Source organism: Heteronotia binoei, chromosome 17 (assembly GCF_032191835.1).
Source record: "Heteronotia binoei isolate CCM8104 ecotype False Entrance Well chromosome 17, APGP_CSIRO_Hbin_v1, whole genome shotgun sequence".
Classification (NCBI taxonomy): domain Eukaryota; kingdom Metazoa; phylum Chordata; class Lepidosauria; order Squamata; family Gekkonidae; genus Heteronotia; species Heteronotia binoei.
Window position 1 is genome coordinate 21,555,341 of NC_083239.1, and position 17,353 is coordinate 21,572,693.

The 17,353-nt window shown below is 47.5% G+C and overlaps 2 protein-coding genes across 18 annotated transcripts in view; one reads left to right on the forward strand and one right to left on the reverse strand.

Moving 5' to 3' along the window:
* The window catches only part of AK2 (adenylate kinase 2), a 436,257-nt gene that overhangs the window by 173,468 nt on the left and 245,436 nt on the right, over nt 1-17,353 (reverse strand). The window lies entirely within an intron of this gene.
* The window catches only part of MACF1 (microtubule actin crosslinking factor 1), a 414,929-nt gene that overhangs the window by 82,447 nt on the left and 315,129 nt on the right, over nt 1-17,353 (forward strand). The window contains exon 1 of one of the 17 annotated variants that reach the window (XM_060258439.1): nt 13,284-13,458. The exons of the other annotated variants lie outside the window; for them this stretch is intronic. Coding sequence (XP_060114422.1) covers nt 13,407-13,458 — 52 coding nt within the window. The 5' untranslated portion in view covers nt 13,284-13,406. Of the gene's footprint in view, nt 1-13,283; nt 13,459-17,353 lie in introns of those variants that run through there. 17 annotated transcript variants of the gene reach the window in all.

Here is a 17,353-nt window from a genome sequence, read left to right on the forward strand (position 1 = left end):
TTGTGCCTGGTTTGGTATCTGGTGTCAAGATGCAGGTAAAATAGCAGTCTGGTTATTTTGTGTTATTTCCCTGTTCCTGTATAGGCATATTGTTGGCCTGAGGGGCCGCATGTGGGTCTTCCTCCCACACTTTCATGGCTTTTCTGTTGCTCTGCACTTTTGGGGAAGGATTGACCCACAAACTGCTGCTGCAGGACATCAGACAAATTACTTGATAGCCGGATAAAAAATTTCCTTCAGACTGGATATGGCCTATTGGAACCTTCTTTTCTGAGTCCTCCAAAAATGTATCCATCCAGCTTGCTGTCCAGGGCTTTGCATGTGGGAGATTCCCTCCCCTACCCAACTGCACAGACAGTCTCTGCCCTTTGGAGGGGAGGGGGTGCCCTTTCTCTTCACAGCAGGTTCCACCAGGATTGGAGCAACCTCTGTGCCCTCCATTCCACTTGGCCGCTCCTGAGCGGTCAGGTCTGCTCTCACTCACTCAGGGGAATAATGGATTTGTCCTCCCCTCCTCCTGATTCTGCTGCTGGAGATCAATAAATCAGTCTCTGAGTCAAGGCAGCTTGCTTCATTGGCTCAGCAGTTCTGTGCCATTCAGGTGGAAGGTCCAGGCCACATTGGGCCTCCTGTCTCTGCCTTGTGTTGGCCGTTTTCGTTTGCTAAGCGAAGTAAGCTTAGGAGAGAAGAATTCCCACTGTGTTTAGCCAATGCTCAGACATGAAGCTTGGCAGTAGTTGGTTTTGCTTTGAGTCAAACAGTAATCAGGAGCTCACGCAGAATTGCCAACCTCCAGGTGATAGCTGGAGATCTTCTGGAATTACAACTTGTCTGCAGACGACAGAGATCAGTTCCCCTGGAGAAAATGACTGCTTTGGAAGGTGCACTGCATGGCATTATATTCTGCTGATGTCCCTCCTTTCTCCAAACCACAGCCTCTCCCAGCTCCACCCCCAACATCTCCAGGTATTTCCCAACCCAGAGCTAGCAACCCTAAGCACAGGGGTTGGGGGTACAGGAATTGTGGCATTGGGTGGAACAGCATCCACCCATCCTGCCAGGCAAGGGGGCATTTGCCCACTAGCTGGGTCCTGCCAAGATCATTCTAACTCCAGTGCACCCTATGTCAAGTCGACGGATTCAAGAATGAGTCAAAGTTGATACTAAGTCTTCATTTATTGATAACCGGTACTCTGGCGCAAGCCTCTAGCTTGCTAAGAATTAAACCAATACATTGATACATGGGTTTTAAGGTACACTTCAAAAGCATTCCTACGGGGGGGGGGGGTTACAGGAGGAAACATTCACATACAACTACTAGATACTTTCTCAGACGATAGCTAGCAAATGCTCTTGAATTGTTATGCAAGGCCTCCTCCCATCTCAGGCCCTGAAAAGGCGCCGGCTAGTTCCTTTACACCAGTTATAAATCCAAATAAGAAAAGGGGGGAAGGGGAGCAACTAAGGTAGAACATTAGCAGCAGTGGATCCATTATGATTTTAACAGGGCCTATTGCTTAAGCCATGATCCCGCAGTCTTATTAGTCGATCGTGACATACTGCCCCCCTCAAGCTGACCCTCTCGGCCTCTGAGTGTGTTTAGATAGAAATTTCTTGATAAGGTCAGGGGCTGACCCATCTTTCTCTGCTACCCACTCATTTTCACTAGGAGGGAAATATTTCCATCTAATTAGATAATACATCTTCCCATGTTTAAGCTTTGAGTCCAAGATTTCCTGGATCTCATGGTGACTCTGGCTCCCCACCTGGATAGGTTGGGGTGTTTCTGGCCGAGGATGCCAAGGGGAACAACCAGGGTCTTTCCGAAGAAGACTGCAATGAAAGACAGGGTACACTTTACTGAACATCTTTGGCAACTCCAGCTCTACTGTAATTTTATTTATCACCCTCTTGATTTTAAAAGGACCCAGGTATTTGTAAGCTAACTTTTTGGATGGCTGAGTGAGTGGAAGGTTTTTTGTAGACACAAACACTGAGTCTCCTACTTTGAAATCCCAGACAGGGACATGGCTTTTGTCATATTGCTTTTTGTAAGCTTCTTTGGCTACTCCCAAGTTCTCCTGTATTTCCTTCCAACTCTTAGTCAGCATGCCCCAACACTGATCAAAAGGGCTCGCCTCTTTCTTTACTCCCCTCCCTGGTAGCAGCAGGAGGGGCTTTCCCTCATACCCACTCACGGTCTGAAAGGGGGAGGCTTTGGTGGAGCTGTGGACACTGTTGTTATAGCAGTACTCTGCAAAGGGCAATAGATCCACCCAGTTGGATTGTTGATGATTTATATAGCACCTTAAGTACTGCTCTAGAAGCCCGTTCACACACTCAGTCTGTCCGTCCGTCTGTGGGTGGTAGGCGGAACTCAACCCCTGCTCCATGCCCATCAGTTTACAGAACTCCCGCCAGAAGTTGGCAACGAATTGCAGGCTGCGGTCACTAATCACCTTGTCGGGGATTGAGTGTAGCTTGGCTACATGGTTGAAGAATAAATAAGCCAGCTTCTTTGCGGTGGGGAGTTAGGCGCAAGGAATAAAGTGGGCTTGCTTGGAAAAAGTATATACTACCACCAATATTACAGTTTTGCCATGAGAGGGCGGTAGCTCTACAATAAAGTCCATGGAGACTATCGACCAGGGCCTAGAGGTGGTCTCCAGCGGTTTGAGTAGTCCAGGGGGTTTCACGCCCCTTCTTTTAGCCATTATGCAGATAGGGCAGGTAGATACAAATTCAGATATATCCCTTTTCATGGAGGGCCACCAAAACTGCCTGTTGACCAGATGCAAGGTCTTGATGTACCCAAAATGCCCAGCCAGTTTGTTGGAGTGACAGAACTGCAATACTTCTAATCTCATGGCCTTAGGAATGTATAGTTTTTCTCCCTTGTACCATAGCCCATCCTCTCTTTTCTGGATTTCCCCTGGCCATTCGTCCCCCTTCTTTTCAATCTCTGCTGCCATTCTTTCCATTTCCCACCCCTGTAGTTGGCGTTTCTTTTGTGACCGTGTAGTTACAACGGCGGCCACTTGGGTGGGCGGAACTAAAGAGTCCACTATCTCCTCCCTTTGACTATTGTGCTGGGGCAAGCGAAACAAAGCGTCTGCTAGAAAATTCTTCGTGCCGGGGATGTGCTTCAGCACAAAATCGAATTTAGAGAAGAAACCGGCCCACCTGATTTGTTTTTCACTCAATTTCCCCTTCCCTGTGAGGGCCTCGAGGTTTTTGTGGTCGGTCCATATTTCGAACGGCGCTTTTGCCCCTTCTAACCAAGACCGCCATGTTTTTAATGCAAACATTACTGCAAATGCCTCCTTGTCCTACACTGAACAATTCCTTTGCTCTGCCGTGAACTTTTTTGAGATGTAAGCACACGGCCTCAGTTTCCCTTCCTCATCCTTATGCATGAGAATGGCCCCGACGGCTACATCGGAGGCGTCGCATTGTACAACGAAGGGTTTGAGTTCGTTGGGGTGGCTCAGGACCGGCTCACTTGTGAACAGCTGCTTCAATTTATTGAACGCCTACTGGAAGTTTGATGTCCAATTTAACCGGGTTCCCGGTCGCTTGGCTTCCGGGCCCTTCCTCTTCATCTTTAACAACTCAGTTAAGGGGAGCATGATTTGTGCGAACCCCGGTATGAACATCCTATAGAAATTTGTGAACCTGAGGAACGATTGGAGTTGTCTACGCGTCCTCGGGGGAGCCCAATCTAGTACGGCTTGCACTTTCGCCGGGTCCATTGCCAGCCCCCTAGCGGACACTCGGAAACCTAAGTAGTCCAGCTCTGTTTTGTGAAATTCACATTTGGACAGCTTAGCATACAATTTGTGACCCAACAGGGTGCTTAACACCTCCCGCACCAATTTCACATGAGACCGTTCGTCTTGTGAGTAAATAATGATGTCATCCAGATACACCACCACCCCCTTAAACAAAAACTTTCTTAATACATTGTTTATAATACTCATGAACACCCGGGGGGCCCTTTGCAGTCCAAACGGCATCCCCAGGTATTCGAACTGCCCCAGTGGTATGTTGAATGCCGTTTTCCACTCACCCCCCTCCTTAATGCGCACTCTGAAATATGCATCTCTCAAGTCCAACTTTGTAAAAATTTTCCCCTCCAACACAGTACTCAATAAGTCTTTAATGAGGGGGATGGGGTAGGCGTTGGAAGTTGAAATCGCGTTTATCCCGCGAAAATCTGTGCAAAGTCTAAGTGAGCCGTCCTTCTTTTTCCGGAACAGGACCGGGGCTGTGTGGGGGGCTGTGGCCAGCCTAATAAACCCCCGTTTTAAGTTTTTGTCCAGAAATTTGCGCAGCTCCGCCTTCTCCGCCCATCCCATCGGGTACAGTTTGGCTTTGGGGAGTGATTTCCCCGGTATTAATGCGATAGCACAGTCCGTGTCCCTATGGGGCGGCAGATCATTGGCGCCCTGCTCACTGAACAGCCCCATCAAGTCCCGGTATACCCGGGGGATTTCCGGGACTTCTTCCAGTGTCAGGCACACCCTCTCGGTGGAGGGCGGAGGGCAAGGCCCCCACTCCAAGTTCCATAGGTGATCTTTGCACAGCGGATCTATGAACCTTATGGTTTGCCTCCCCCACCGAATGTCTGGTTCGTGCCTGGCCAGCCACCCCACCCCCAACACTACCGGGTAAGAGCAGGAGGGGGCGATTACAAAAGACTCCTCCTCCCAATGCTCCTCAATCCCCATCGGCAGAAATTGAGTCTCTGAAGCACAGGGCTCCCCCCGCATCACTGACCCATCCATCTGCTCGAACTGTATGGGGCAGGGGAGGGGGTTGGTAGTCAGGCCTAAGGCCTCTACTATCTTAGGCGTTATTAATTCCCTGTTGCACCCCGAGTCAATTAACGCCCTCACTTGCAAGAACCTCTTGAGTTTGTGGTTCAACAGTCTCACTGGTACAAAACATAGTGATCCAGTCACTCTTACCCTCACTGGTGCCGGCTCCTCTGCGACCTTCTGGTGGGCACCCTTCAGAGCAGGTCATTCTCGTTTCCCGACGACTCCTCCATCCAGACCAACTCGCCCAGCTCGTCGCTCAGGAACGGTTCCTCTTCCCCCTCTTTGATGGCTGCCACGTTGCTTTTCGCCGCTTCCTTAGGGTGGCCGGGAGCCTTCTTCGGGACGGGAGTGCTCTGCTTCGGGGCACTTGGTGGTGTTCGCTGCGGGTTCATGCAGCTGCTTGCCAGGTGCCCTGGGTCTCCACACCGAAAGCACTTGCGGGTCCCGTTTGGTTTACCCCCACCGGCCGGCTTTTTCACCTCTGCTTTCGGGGTTGCTTTCGGGTCCTGTCCTCCTTTTGCGCTCTGTTGCTGGCATTGCAGGGCGATGCATTTCAAATTAATCTCAACCTCACCTGCTAGCTGGATCCAACCAACCAACGTGGTAGGTCGGGCTTGGGTGAGGGCCAGATCCAATATGCCCGCATTCAGCCCCTGGGTGAAGTGCTCGATCTTCATCAGCTCGCTCCACCCTCGCACCTTGGCTGCGTTGGCTCGGAAGTCCGTAGCATACTCCCGGATCGACTTCTGCCCCTGTTGCATGTCGCGCAGGGCCGCCAGCGCTCAGGTCTCCTGGAGGGGGTCTTCATACTGGGCCAACAGAGCCTGTAGAAATGTTGCTACATAGTCCAGTTCTGGGCTCATGGCTTCGTACAGGCTTACGTACCACCTTTTGGCTGCCCCTTTCAGTTTCGACCCCAGGTAATCCACTCGGCTGAACTCATCTGGGAAGGTATTTCCCCAATAATGCATATAGCTGTTCGCCTGGATTGTAAAGTATTCAACCTCATCCGGGTCCCCATCGAAGGTAGCGTCGAGCTCCCTTCCTCTCCCTCCGTTGCGAGGAGCAGGAGGGGGGCCCGCCAGCTGGGGTGCTGCGTGTGGCGCTGGGGCCACGGCCGGTGCCGCTGGCACGGGAATCACTGGTGCTGGTGGCTGCCGTATGGGGGGGGGGGGGTTGAGTAATCCTTCTGGGCCCAGGCAGCCCTAGAGAGCGAGAGATCTCTCTTGTGATCTCTCCCGCCATGCGGTTGGTCATGGCCTGCATCTCTGTCTTCAGGCCCTTGACCACGCTCTCCACTTCCTTGCGGACCATGGCTCGAAACTCCCTGGCTGTTTCATCCTCCTCATCCCTTGGGGCCGTTGCCCCCACTTCTCCCTCGTCTGGTTGCGGGCACTCCTCGTGTAACGGGACCGCCACGATAGCGTCGATCTCCCCTGGCTCCATGGGCCCTGGATTGGGCCCTTCTGCGTTCACTATTCGCACCCTTCGCATGTGTTGGGTCAGGATGGCTTCATGTCTAGCCGGGGCCTCATCCATGGTGCTGGTGGAGGTCCGGGGCTGCCACTGCCTCGGAGTGACGAGCAGTTGCTGGAACTGTGGAGGAGATGCCACTACTCTCCAGGCATCCAAGACATGCCAGGGAATGAACGGCCCTTCTTCGGTGTCAGGAAGCTCACTGCCTTCTGGTATCTTTTCAGCCATTTCGCTGCAAAGTGGCCAGGGTGGTTAAGCTTCAAAGTTGATTCTTAGCAAAATGTCAAGTCGACAGATTCAAGAACGAGTCAGAGTTGATACTAAGTCTTCATTTATTGATAACTGGTACTCTGGCGCAAGCCTCTAGCTTGCTAAGAATGAAACCAATACATTGATACATGGGTTTTAAGGTACACTTCAAAAGCATCCCTACGGGGGGGGGGGTGGTTTACAGGAGGAAACATTCACATACAACTACTAGATACTTTCTCAGGATAGCTAGCAAATGCTCTTGAATTGTTATGCAAGGCCTCCTCCCACCTCAGGCCCTGAAAAGGCACTGGCTAGTTACTTGTAAACAAGTTATAAATCAAGATAAGAAAAGGGGGGGGAAGGGGAGCAACTAAGGTAGAACATTAGCAGCAGTGGATCCATTATGATTTTAACAGGGCCTATTGCTTAGGCCATGATCCCCCAGTCTTAAGTCGTTATTAGCTGATCTTGACACCCTAGAACAAGAGCTGGTGCCTTGGTAGTGTGGTGCTTGCGGAAGAAATAGTTTGGGATCCTCTTAGGGTTGCCAGCTCTAGGCTGGAAAGATCCTGGGGATTTGGGGGGCAAAGCTTGGGGAGAGTGGAGTTTGGACAGAGGAGAAACCTCAGTGGTGGTGGTGGGGTATATTGCTATAGGCTTCACCCTCCGAAGCAACCATTTTCTCCAGGAGAACTGTTTTCTATGCTTTGGAGAACAGTGGCAGTTCCGGGAGACCTCCATGTCCCTCCTGGAGCTTGGTAACCCTAGAACCCAGGCAAGGGGGGCTGACTGCAAGTCATGTGGAAGGCACACCCCCTCCCTTACTCTTAGGCCAGCAACAATCTGACTTGGGGGCATAAAGGGGATTTCTTTTTGACCTCCACATTTGGTCCTCAGGCTGAGCAGAGCTCTTGGGGCCAAGCTGTCTCCAAGGAGATATAATACCCCTTTGCTACCTGACACTCTATTCCAGGATGCTGCTGTAGGTTGTGTGTGTGTGTTGCGGGGGGGGGGGGGGGCACAAAAGAATGGCTTTGGAGCACCTGCTTTTTAGCACTGCAGTCTGCAGACACCGGAGGAGCATTGATGCCTCTTGGATTCCTGGGCAAACAGCTGCTGTTGGGGACGAGAAATGGCAACTGGTGTCCGAGGCTCATTTTGATTGTCGAGGAAACTGATCCTGTGGCTGTCTTGGATGTGCCCTTCTGCTCTTGAGGGGCTTTCCTCTTAGAAAAATGACCCCCCTTCATTCATGGTGTTTATGTATTCTGAAGTAGGAAAAGCTCTAAAGAAAAACACTCCGATGCATCCTTCATATTTGATGTTCATCTTTTGTACTTGGTATAAATATTGTTGTTATAGAGTGAGTCCAGGGCTTTTTTTTCTGAAAAAGAGGTGCTAAAACTCAAGCAGGGCCGGATTGCGGGGGGGGGGAGGGTGCTTGTCCCGGGCGCCAGCAGAGGTGGGGCGCCAAATTTGGTATGAAGTCCATTGTACTCTATGGGGCCATAAGATAGAATAGCCTGTAAGGGGGCACCATTTTGCCCCGTCCCCCCAAAAAATGTAGATCCGGTCCTGCTCTCAAGAGGGAAATGAAGGAGAAACACACAGGTGCCCCTCATGAAATTTTAACATTTTTGATAATTTTGTTTCCACAAAGAGGTTCTGGAACTCTGTTCCACTGTGTTCACCCAGAAAAAAAGCCCTGGGATTGACAGGGGCAGTGTGCTTTCTGTGCATGCTCAGAGGCAAGTTGTTTTAGATTCCTCATTTGGAATTCTGAGTGGGATTAATTTAGTCTTGTGTGTTATACCAGAGTCTGTCTCACAAATTAGGATCTAAGTAAATTGTGACTCTTTATTTGTGTTTATGATAGTTGTTTTATCTGTATTGTTTTTCTTGTGCTTTTATATTTGTTTTATTTATATTGTAAGCTGCCTTAAGTTCTGCAAGGGAGAAAGGCAGCTAATGGATCACAATTGCTCCCCCTGTTTGGCCCCAAATTTCTGAATGCCCCAGGCCCAAAGGATTTGTGGAACACCTTTTAAGAGGTCCCATAGTATCTATTAAGAATCACTGTAGGACCTCAACTAATTTGGACTGAAAGTGGGGCCCTTAGTATAATTATTTCAGGGAATATGTTTGTATCAGCCCTAATAGCCCAGGCTAGCGTAATTTATTTTATTTATTTTATTCGATTTATATCCCGCCCTACCCCACCGAGGCGGGCTCAGGGCGGCTTACAACACAAAAACTAACAACTCAATTTAAAATACCTTAATAATACATTGATAATTATAATTATACAATAAAATACATAAAATACATATAAAATACATTAAAACATGTAACTCACTTCAGTATGTGCTATGCTACCTTCTTTAAATAAATTCTTCAATATTCCAGTATTAAAAATCTGATGTTCGAGATTTGAATATTCAGGCATTTCGATAACAATTATATGCCAACCGGAAGAGGGCTGTTTCGCAAGCCCTGCGGAACTGTTCAAGGTTCCGCAGGGCCCTTACCTCCTCCGGGAGCTGATTCCACCAACAGGGAGCTGCAATCGAGAAGGCCCTGTCTCTGGTCACTTTCAGATGGGCCTCCTTAGGCCCAGGGATTGTAAGAAGGTAATCTTGGCAGCTAAGCAGGCTGGGTACTTGAATGGGTGAAGACCAGGGTTATTACATAGAGGCAGACAATGTCAAACCACCTCTGCTCATCTTTTGCCGTGAAACCCCCATGGGGTCTCCAGGAGTCCATTGTAACTCAATGGAACACTTTACCTAATACATTTGTCCAGGGCTTTTTTTGAACAGGAATGCACAGGAACACAGTTTCAGCTGGCTTGGTTTCAAGGGGTGTGGCCTAATATGTAAATGAATTCCTGCTGAGCTTTTTCTACAAAGAGGCCTTGCGTGAAACAGTGGTGATGTCAGAGGGTGTGGCCCAATATCCAAATGAGTTCCTGCTGGGCTTTTTCTTTTTTTAAACAAAAAAAAGCCCTGTATTTGTCTGGTGCTCAACTGACTATACTGGTGAAACAGTTGGCTTACCAGTCTACTCCATTGGCAGTGGTATTTCCGATTCACATTTAAATAATGTTAGCAAATTAAGGTAAATATATCGTGTAGAGGCCTGGATCATGTACGAGCACGGGGGTTTGTCCATGCTTCAGATCCCACATTTAGCCTGTCTAACATGATTGATTTGCAGTGCAACAGCCTCGACAGCTATAGAGAAACAGACTATAAATATTTGTGGGCCGTAAATATTTCCATGGAAAAATGTAGCATCAGAAAATGTTGGCGTCCATTATCTTCTCATTCTGGCCCACTTTCCACTGGGGCTTTAATGGAGAAAAAGGGAATAAATGTCTGAGACAGAAGGAAGGAGTGTACAGTAGCAACAGTTAAGATCCTCTTTTATTTTGGCATGTATAAAAATAGTGTAGTATTCAGCATTGCTTCATACGCATACGTTATATAAGGTGGACTAGCGATATCCACATATACTTTTAAGAGCCAATAAATAAATAAAAAAACCTCTCTGCCCATTGGGACATTTCACCTCTGACTGCTTCTCACACAGATCTCCCACGCAACGTTGGCATTTCCAATCCAAGCAGAACGGCCCAGTCTCTGCCCTGGAGGTTTAGCTGCCCTCCTCCCCCAGACGACGTTCGTCAGGCCACAGAGTGGCAACTGGGGCTGCCATTGCTAAGGAGACCAACGTGGGAGTTGTATCAGAAAGTGGGAGGCTGGCTGTGCTGGGCCACTTGCAGAGGGGGAGGGGGAGAAAGTGGCTGAAGAAGCCAGGCAGAGATGGGCGAGCAGCAGGAGCAGGAGCAGGGAGAGTAGTGAGCAGCAGGAAGGCACGCACAGGAACGCAGTTCTGGCTGCAAATGTGTTCATGCTGGGCTTTTTCTACAAAAAAAGCCCTGTGTGAAACAATGGTGATGTTGGGATGTGTGGCCTAATATGCAATTGAATTCCTGATGGGCTTTTTTAAAAAAATGGCTGGACTGGATTTGCAAAAGGGCATGAGCAAAGCTTGAGCCTCTTTTTGGGTGGGTTGGGAAATTGCCCACTTGCCTGCCCCCTGTGTAGTTTTGTGGGTAGGCCCAGGTGAGCACGTGGTGGTCATTTCAAGTGACAGAATCCTGCGGCTTTGGCATGCAGTTGAACACCGAGAGTTTGTGGCGAAGCATTTTGCTCCCCCTCTAGAGAAATTGAGGAAACTAGCAGATAGAGCAGTTTGCAACAGAACATAATCTGTGCAAGGCCCCAACAGCCGGCAGGTCCTTGCACTCAAGTGTCAAGTCTCTTTTCCTCATCTAATGTATATGAAAAAAAGAAAGGAAAATAACATTCCAGTGAGTGCGTGCTGTAGTACAGCAGTCGTGTTACAAAGAGTTGGTGACTGGGTTGAAAAAGTCCTGGAAAGGGAGCTCAGCATGGACTTTAGTTTAAAGTTTGCTTTCCAAAGTTACCATTTCTCCAGGGATACTGATCTCTGTAATCTGGAGATCATTTGCAATTCCAGGAGAACTCCAGATCCTGCCTGGAAGTTGGCAATCTTTTGGTTAAGCAATCAGAATTTGCTTTTCTTCATCAGCGAGTCCTGCCTTGGAAAAAAGCTTTTCCCTACAGTTCAGATTAGTCATACGGCCATGAACTCATTTTCATTACCTGCAAATTTATCATATTTGTGTCCTTCCTATCCATTGGAGAGCTGCAACCTCTGAAGGCCACATTCCTACAAGCCCCGTGCTTGTTCACACATCTTCCAAAACTTCATTTTTTTTTGCCACAGTATGAATTTAGTTGTAACCATAGCAACAGTTCACAATGGGATGTGAGGTTTTCGCTGCAGATGTTAATATGTGAGAATTCGTCAGAAAAAAAATGATGTGGGAATTCTCTGACAATAAGCATGACAGGCTGCGTCACACATGCCGTGTGTGAGGACTTGTGGGGAGGAACCTCTCACACCTTTTACACCTTGCTTATTTTTCTTCCTGTCATGCCAGACACCCTTGGAAAGTAAGGAAGTGTGTGTTGTGAAGGCTTTTTTGTTCAATCTGCTGTTCCTTCAGTGATGCCTTCTTCCTGCCCTACTTCTTTTTCATTCTCTTTTTTTAATGTTTTTGTTCCTAATGTCTTTTTTATTCTCTTTGTATGTTTTTGTATTTTAGCTTTGGTTTTAATTTTTGAATTACTTGGTTTTTTATTTAAAGAATGTTTTTTATTCTGTATGTTTTTAGTCTTAGAGCAGAAAAGTGTAGCATAAATTTTATAAATAAATACATAGTGCATTTTTAGCACACAAATGCAAAATGAGAAAATGTGCAGAAACACATTTTTCCTTTATTTATAGTCAGCCTTTTGATTCACCTGGCTTGAGTACCAGATAAGAGTAGCAAATGTTTTGAAGTGAGGATGGGGAGTATAAAATGCAGAACAGAAATTCAGGTCCTGTCCTGACCTGGATTGCCCAGGCTAGCCCGATCTCATCAGATTTTAGAAGATAAGCTGGATCGGTCCTGGTTAGTACTTGGAGTTTAAGTCTTGCTTCAGCCATAAATGGGCTCAGTAGTACTTCAGCAAGGTGCTGTTTTTTAAACATGTCCCCTACCCTTCAGTTTGCTGGCCTACTTTGCAGGGCTATGCTCAGCCTTGCTTGTGAAGATCCTTAAGGAAAGGAAAGGTCCCCTGTGCAAGCGCCAGCCATTTCCAACTCTGGGGTGACGTTGCTTTCACAACGTTTTCACGGCAGACTTTTTATGGGGTGGTTTGCCATTGCCTTCCCCAATCATCTACATTTCCCCCCCAGCAAGCTGGGTACTCATTTTACCAACCTTGGAAGGATGGAAGGCTGAGTCAACCTCGAGCCGGCTACCTGAAAACCCAGCTTCCACCGGGGATCGAACTCAGGTCGTGAGCAGAGCTTAGGACTGCAGTACTGCAGCTTTAACACTCTGCGCCACGGGGCTCTTGAAGATCCTTAAACGATAGTATAAAAAAAAAGACTCTAAAACTTATTATTGACCTTATGGATTCATCAGCCCTCCAAACCTGTACACATTTCTAAAGCAGGAATAATAAAAATAGTGCACATGTATGAATAATATAAATAATAGTCTTTTTATGCTATACCTTAAAGTATTTTGTATTTATATATGGTTTTTGTTTTACTGTCATTCTTGGTGTCTTGGTTTTGATTTCTGTTGCTGTTGTTCCATTTTGCTTTATTGAAGATCTGTAAAGGCAAATGCTCCATTCATCTTCTCTCCACTTGTATTTAGAATGGTTGCATTTCTGAACAACCCCACTCCTGGATAATTTCTTTAATGTTTGCTATTGAAATCATTATTGCCCATCCTTTCCAACAGCGTCAGTTCTTCTTCAAATCCTAAGAGAGCGTCTGCCTTTACATCCCTGTGCCTCTATGTGTGCAGTTGGTTTTAGGGGGTGGGGTGTGTGTGTATGTGTGTGGAACCCTATACCTCCTGTTCACTCACAGATGGAACCTTTCTAATGTGTCGCTGCTCTTTTGCATAAAAGGGAGGGGTGGGGGCAGGGGCTAGTTGGCTGGCACCCAATGAGGTTTTAATGCACATTTCATCAAATAAGGAAACACAAAGAGGGCTGTAGTAGCACAGGGAGGCTGTACTGGTGACCTCACTGCTTCAGGAGTGGTCAAAGTGCAATTCTGGTACAGCTGCTGGTGCATTCAGAGCAGGGCAGGGGAGAGGCTGGGAATACCTTGGGGTTTTGCGGTCCGTTCTCTCAGGCCCTTTGGATCATGATCACGACTTCTGCCAGCTGAAGGTGGGGTAGACACCGCAGGCCAATGAATACCCAGAAATATCAGAAGTTCCTGGATGGGCTCAACAACCTGAAAGGTATGCACAGATGGTTTCTCCTTTCCCTTGAGTTTCAAAAAGTACAAGTGGCTGGGTAGGAAGGGGAAAAAATAAACACAGGCAGGAGGCATATAAAGAGGTTGAAAGAGAATTGTGCAGTTTGGAGGAGGCTTCCGGTGGTTCATATATGGTCCAGCAGTTGCTCCTGGCCAAAAGGTTTCACAGCTTTTCTCTAATACTACAAAAACCTGCCAACCTCTTTGGCCCAGGTGGGGCAAAAGCTATGAGCCAGGAGCCCTCTGTCGAGCATTCAGCTCTCCGACAAACAGTCGTCCTTTTCTAGCCAGAGAATGACTTGTTGGGAACTGGGCTATACTGAGAAGTTCCTCTTCTCTTTTCTGCCTAAGTAAATCAATCAATCAATCAATCTGTGCCTTGTTTTCAGATGATGAAGCTGGCTCTGGTTTGTGGAGAAGCTGGGACCTTGCCCTATGCCAGCCTTGTGGGGTTACCTTGTTCTCTGCTTCTGTCTCTCCTCTCAAGTCTCTGTGAGATGGAATTTAAATGTGAAGTGAAATGTGAAGTGTGCCCTGTCTGGGCAGTGAGAGCTTTATGAGAACAGAAAAGGATCAAAAAATCTTTTATGTGTGAAAAAACAAACAAACAAAGAAGGAAGCTGCAATTATTAGAGGGGGGGGCTGGACAAAGAGGGAAGAATTGGCTATGAGGCGGCTTGCCGAGGAATTTTGTGAGGGACTTGAAAAATAATGGAGCCTTGTTCATCTCCTCCCCCTCCCTGTTAATTCTACCCTCTGTATTGAGCTTCTTTGCTAAGCTCTGGTGTCTCTGGGGTGTCGACTTTTGGGGCGTGTTAAGTTACAGTATGAATGAGGCATTCTTGACAGAGGGGGGCAGGTGATTCTCTTAAACACGATCCATTTGCTTTTGAGTTGTCACAGCCAAGAGTGCTCCTCTGCTGTTCCCTCAGCATCCAACGTCTGTTATCTCCCATCTGCTTCTCCAGAGGATGAGCAAAGAAAAAACACCAAAGTATCCATATGGAAGGATATTTGATCAGCCAGTCCATGGCTTCCTGCACCCAGAGACTGACACGGGAAGCCTGCTTGATTTTCTTTAAATTACCAATGTGTATACATGTGTGTGTGTATAGAAGAGAGAGACTAGACATGTGCTGATTTGTGGTTTGGCACATCTATGTCCATCTTACATCTAAACATTTTTATGACATGGTGAAGGGCCAGAGATATTCAGTTCTTTCTCATTCTGCCAGGAATGCAGGATGCAGGAATGGAGGCTTCTTTGTGCCAATGTAGGGATTATGAAACACCTTCTAGTTAAAGCTTGCATCTGGCCAGCAAGGTCTGTGTTTCTGGGAAACCTTCATTCAAATCCCTGCTTCGCCATGATGCTTAAAAGTTACTGGTCACTCTCTCTGCCTAATTTAAAATGGAGGAGGGGAGAACCCAGAGTTCCTCAGGGGGATGGATAGGATTAAAAAAATGATGGATGGAGTTGTGGTGAGGAAGGGCATCTCTGGATTGAGCAGGGGTTGTGGTTTAGTGATACAACATCTGCTTTGCATACCAGAAGGTCCCAGGTTCGATTTCCAGCAACTCCAGTCTAAAGGCTCCCATAGGAGGTGATGTGGAAGACCTCCTCCTGAGACCCTGGAGAACCACAGCTGGTTAGATTAGACAATACTGATCCAGATGGACTGATGGTTGGATTTTGTGGATGGCAGCTTTGCATATTCATGGATTTCTAAGGTCACTGTTGACCAATTTGCAAGGAAGGCCAACCCACTCTATTCCTAGACATCCTAGGGACTTTTGCCTTTGCTCCTGCCTTGGTACTCTTGGTGGTGGATTTTGCTGTCATGCTTCTCAGCCGTGTATGTGGAGTATTGCAATATTGCAACATGGTAGCTGGAACTGGGGTCCAGGGTGCGCAAATAAAGCCCCAAACAGGTTGGAGAAACGGGGCTAGGAAAGGGAAGAGGCAGGTGTCTGGAAGGCTGGTGGAGAGAGGAGCACAGTGAGCATCTTATTTTGGGCAAGGGATTAGGTGGGGTGGGGAGACAGCTGAGTTTACCTGCCCCTTTTGTGCAGCAGGATTTATTCCTCTGTTGCAGAGGGCAGGAGTAGCCTCCTCTCCTTTGAGTGCTGTTGCAGGGCTCAAAGGAATATTACTTCTTGGGGGAAGGGGGAAGCGGGTCTCATTAGTCAACCTCTGTTGGTGTCACTTTTCTGTTAACCAGGGCTCTTCATCTTCCTTGTGGTCCTGCAGTGTTCAGTTTGGCTCAATGTTCTCTCTTTTACCTTCTGCCCAGTCTTTGTCAGCACTGAAGTTTGTTATGGAACACTCTGGGAGCATTTCCTACGCTAGCCAGCCAGGTGTAGTGGTTAAGGCATTCAGGGGTGAGAGCATGTTTGAATCCCTGCTCTGCTGTGGAAGATTTCTGGCTGTGTTCTTACACTCTCAGCCTAGCCTGTTTGTCAAGATAAAATGGAGAAAGGGTGATGGTTTGGGTCCCTACTGGGGAGCAAAGCAGGGTCTTGATGAGTTTGAAGAGGGATAGTGTTGATTAGTAGGCCTTCTGAGTAGGAGCTGCATTGCTGCTTTTACACAAATGTCCTTTTATAATTAGCCAATCTTTTAGTCTCCTGAGATGAACAAGAATCGCCACAGGATAACCTTTTGAAACCTGGAAGGCTTTAAGTTTGTTTTCCCTTTCATGTTCTGAGTGTGCCACAAATGAGCACATGGACACATGAAGCTGCCTCCTACTGAATCAGACTCTTGGTCCATCAAAGTCAGTATTGTCTTCTCAGACTGGCAGCAGCTCTCCAGAATTTCAGGTGGAAGTTTTTCACATCACCTCCTACGTGATCCATTCAACTGGAGATGCTGGGGTTTGAACCTGGGACCTTCTGCATGCTAAGCAGATGCTCTGGGTGTCTGGGAAGGTCAACTAGTAATTGTGCACCTTGAGTCCTTTTGAGAGAGGTGGATTGTCCATGCTGTAAAATAAATAACGTGGTTTCAGGTGGTTAGCTGTGTTGGTCTACAGTGGAAAAGCCAGATTTGAATCAAGTAATACTTTAAAAGCCAACAAGAATCCCAGGGTATAAACTTTTGAAAATCAAAGCTCCAAAAGGTGCTTCTGGATTTAAATGTTGCTAAATTAAAGGGGTTACTTATATAATTATATGCCATCAACACTTATGAACCTGTTTAAAAGGCTGTAGCAAAACATTTCCCAACAGTTTCCTTCAGAACCATGCTTGAGTTTAGAAATGGGTAAAGAAAGGTTCTGAAATTGTCCACAGTACTTCTAATATGAGACGTGTCTGGCAGTTTAGAAGCTGCTGCCATTTCCAATGTATGCATTTATCTTCTCACTTGAAAGCCCTGCTCTGGAGTGTGTGGTTGTGGAACATAAGAACATAAGAGAAGCCATGTTGGAGCAGGCCAATGGCCCATCCAGTCCAACACTCTGTGTTACACAGTGGTCAAAAAAACCCAGGCACCATCAGGAGGTCCATAAGTGGGGCCAGGACACTAGAAGTCCTCCCACTGTGCCCCCCCACCAAGGACAAAGAATACAAAAAAATGGAAAGTCATTTTGGATGTGCCCAGGGGCACTCTTCTCTTTCTTATTAATGTCTCTGTGCTGTGGGACTGTCCCAACAGCACCTGCTTGAGACCCTCCTGCTGCCTCCCCCGGCTGCAGCCTCCACCCCGGGGGCCTTTCCCAGTGGTGAAAACCAGGTTCCAGAACTGAAGCCCAGTTATCTGAAATCTTTCTGTATTCCCTCTTTCTCAGCTGGTTGGAATGTTTTTGTGAAGCAAAGGTGACTCCTTTGTTTAGTTTAGCTTCCTGCCAGAGGGCTGTCATTCACCTTTCAGCCTA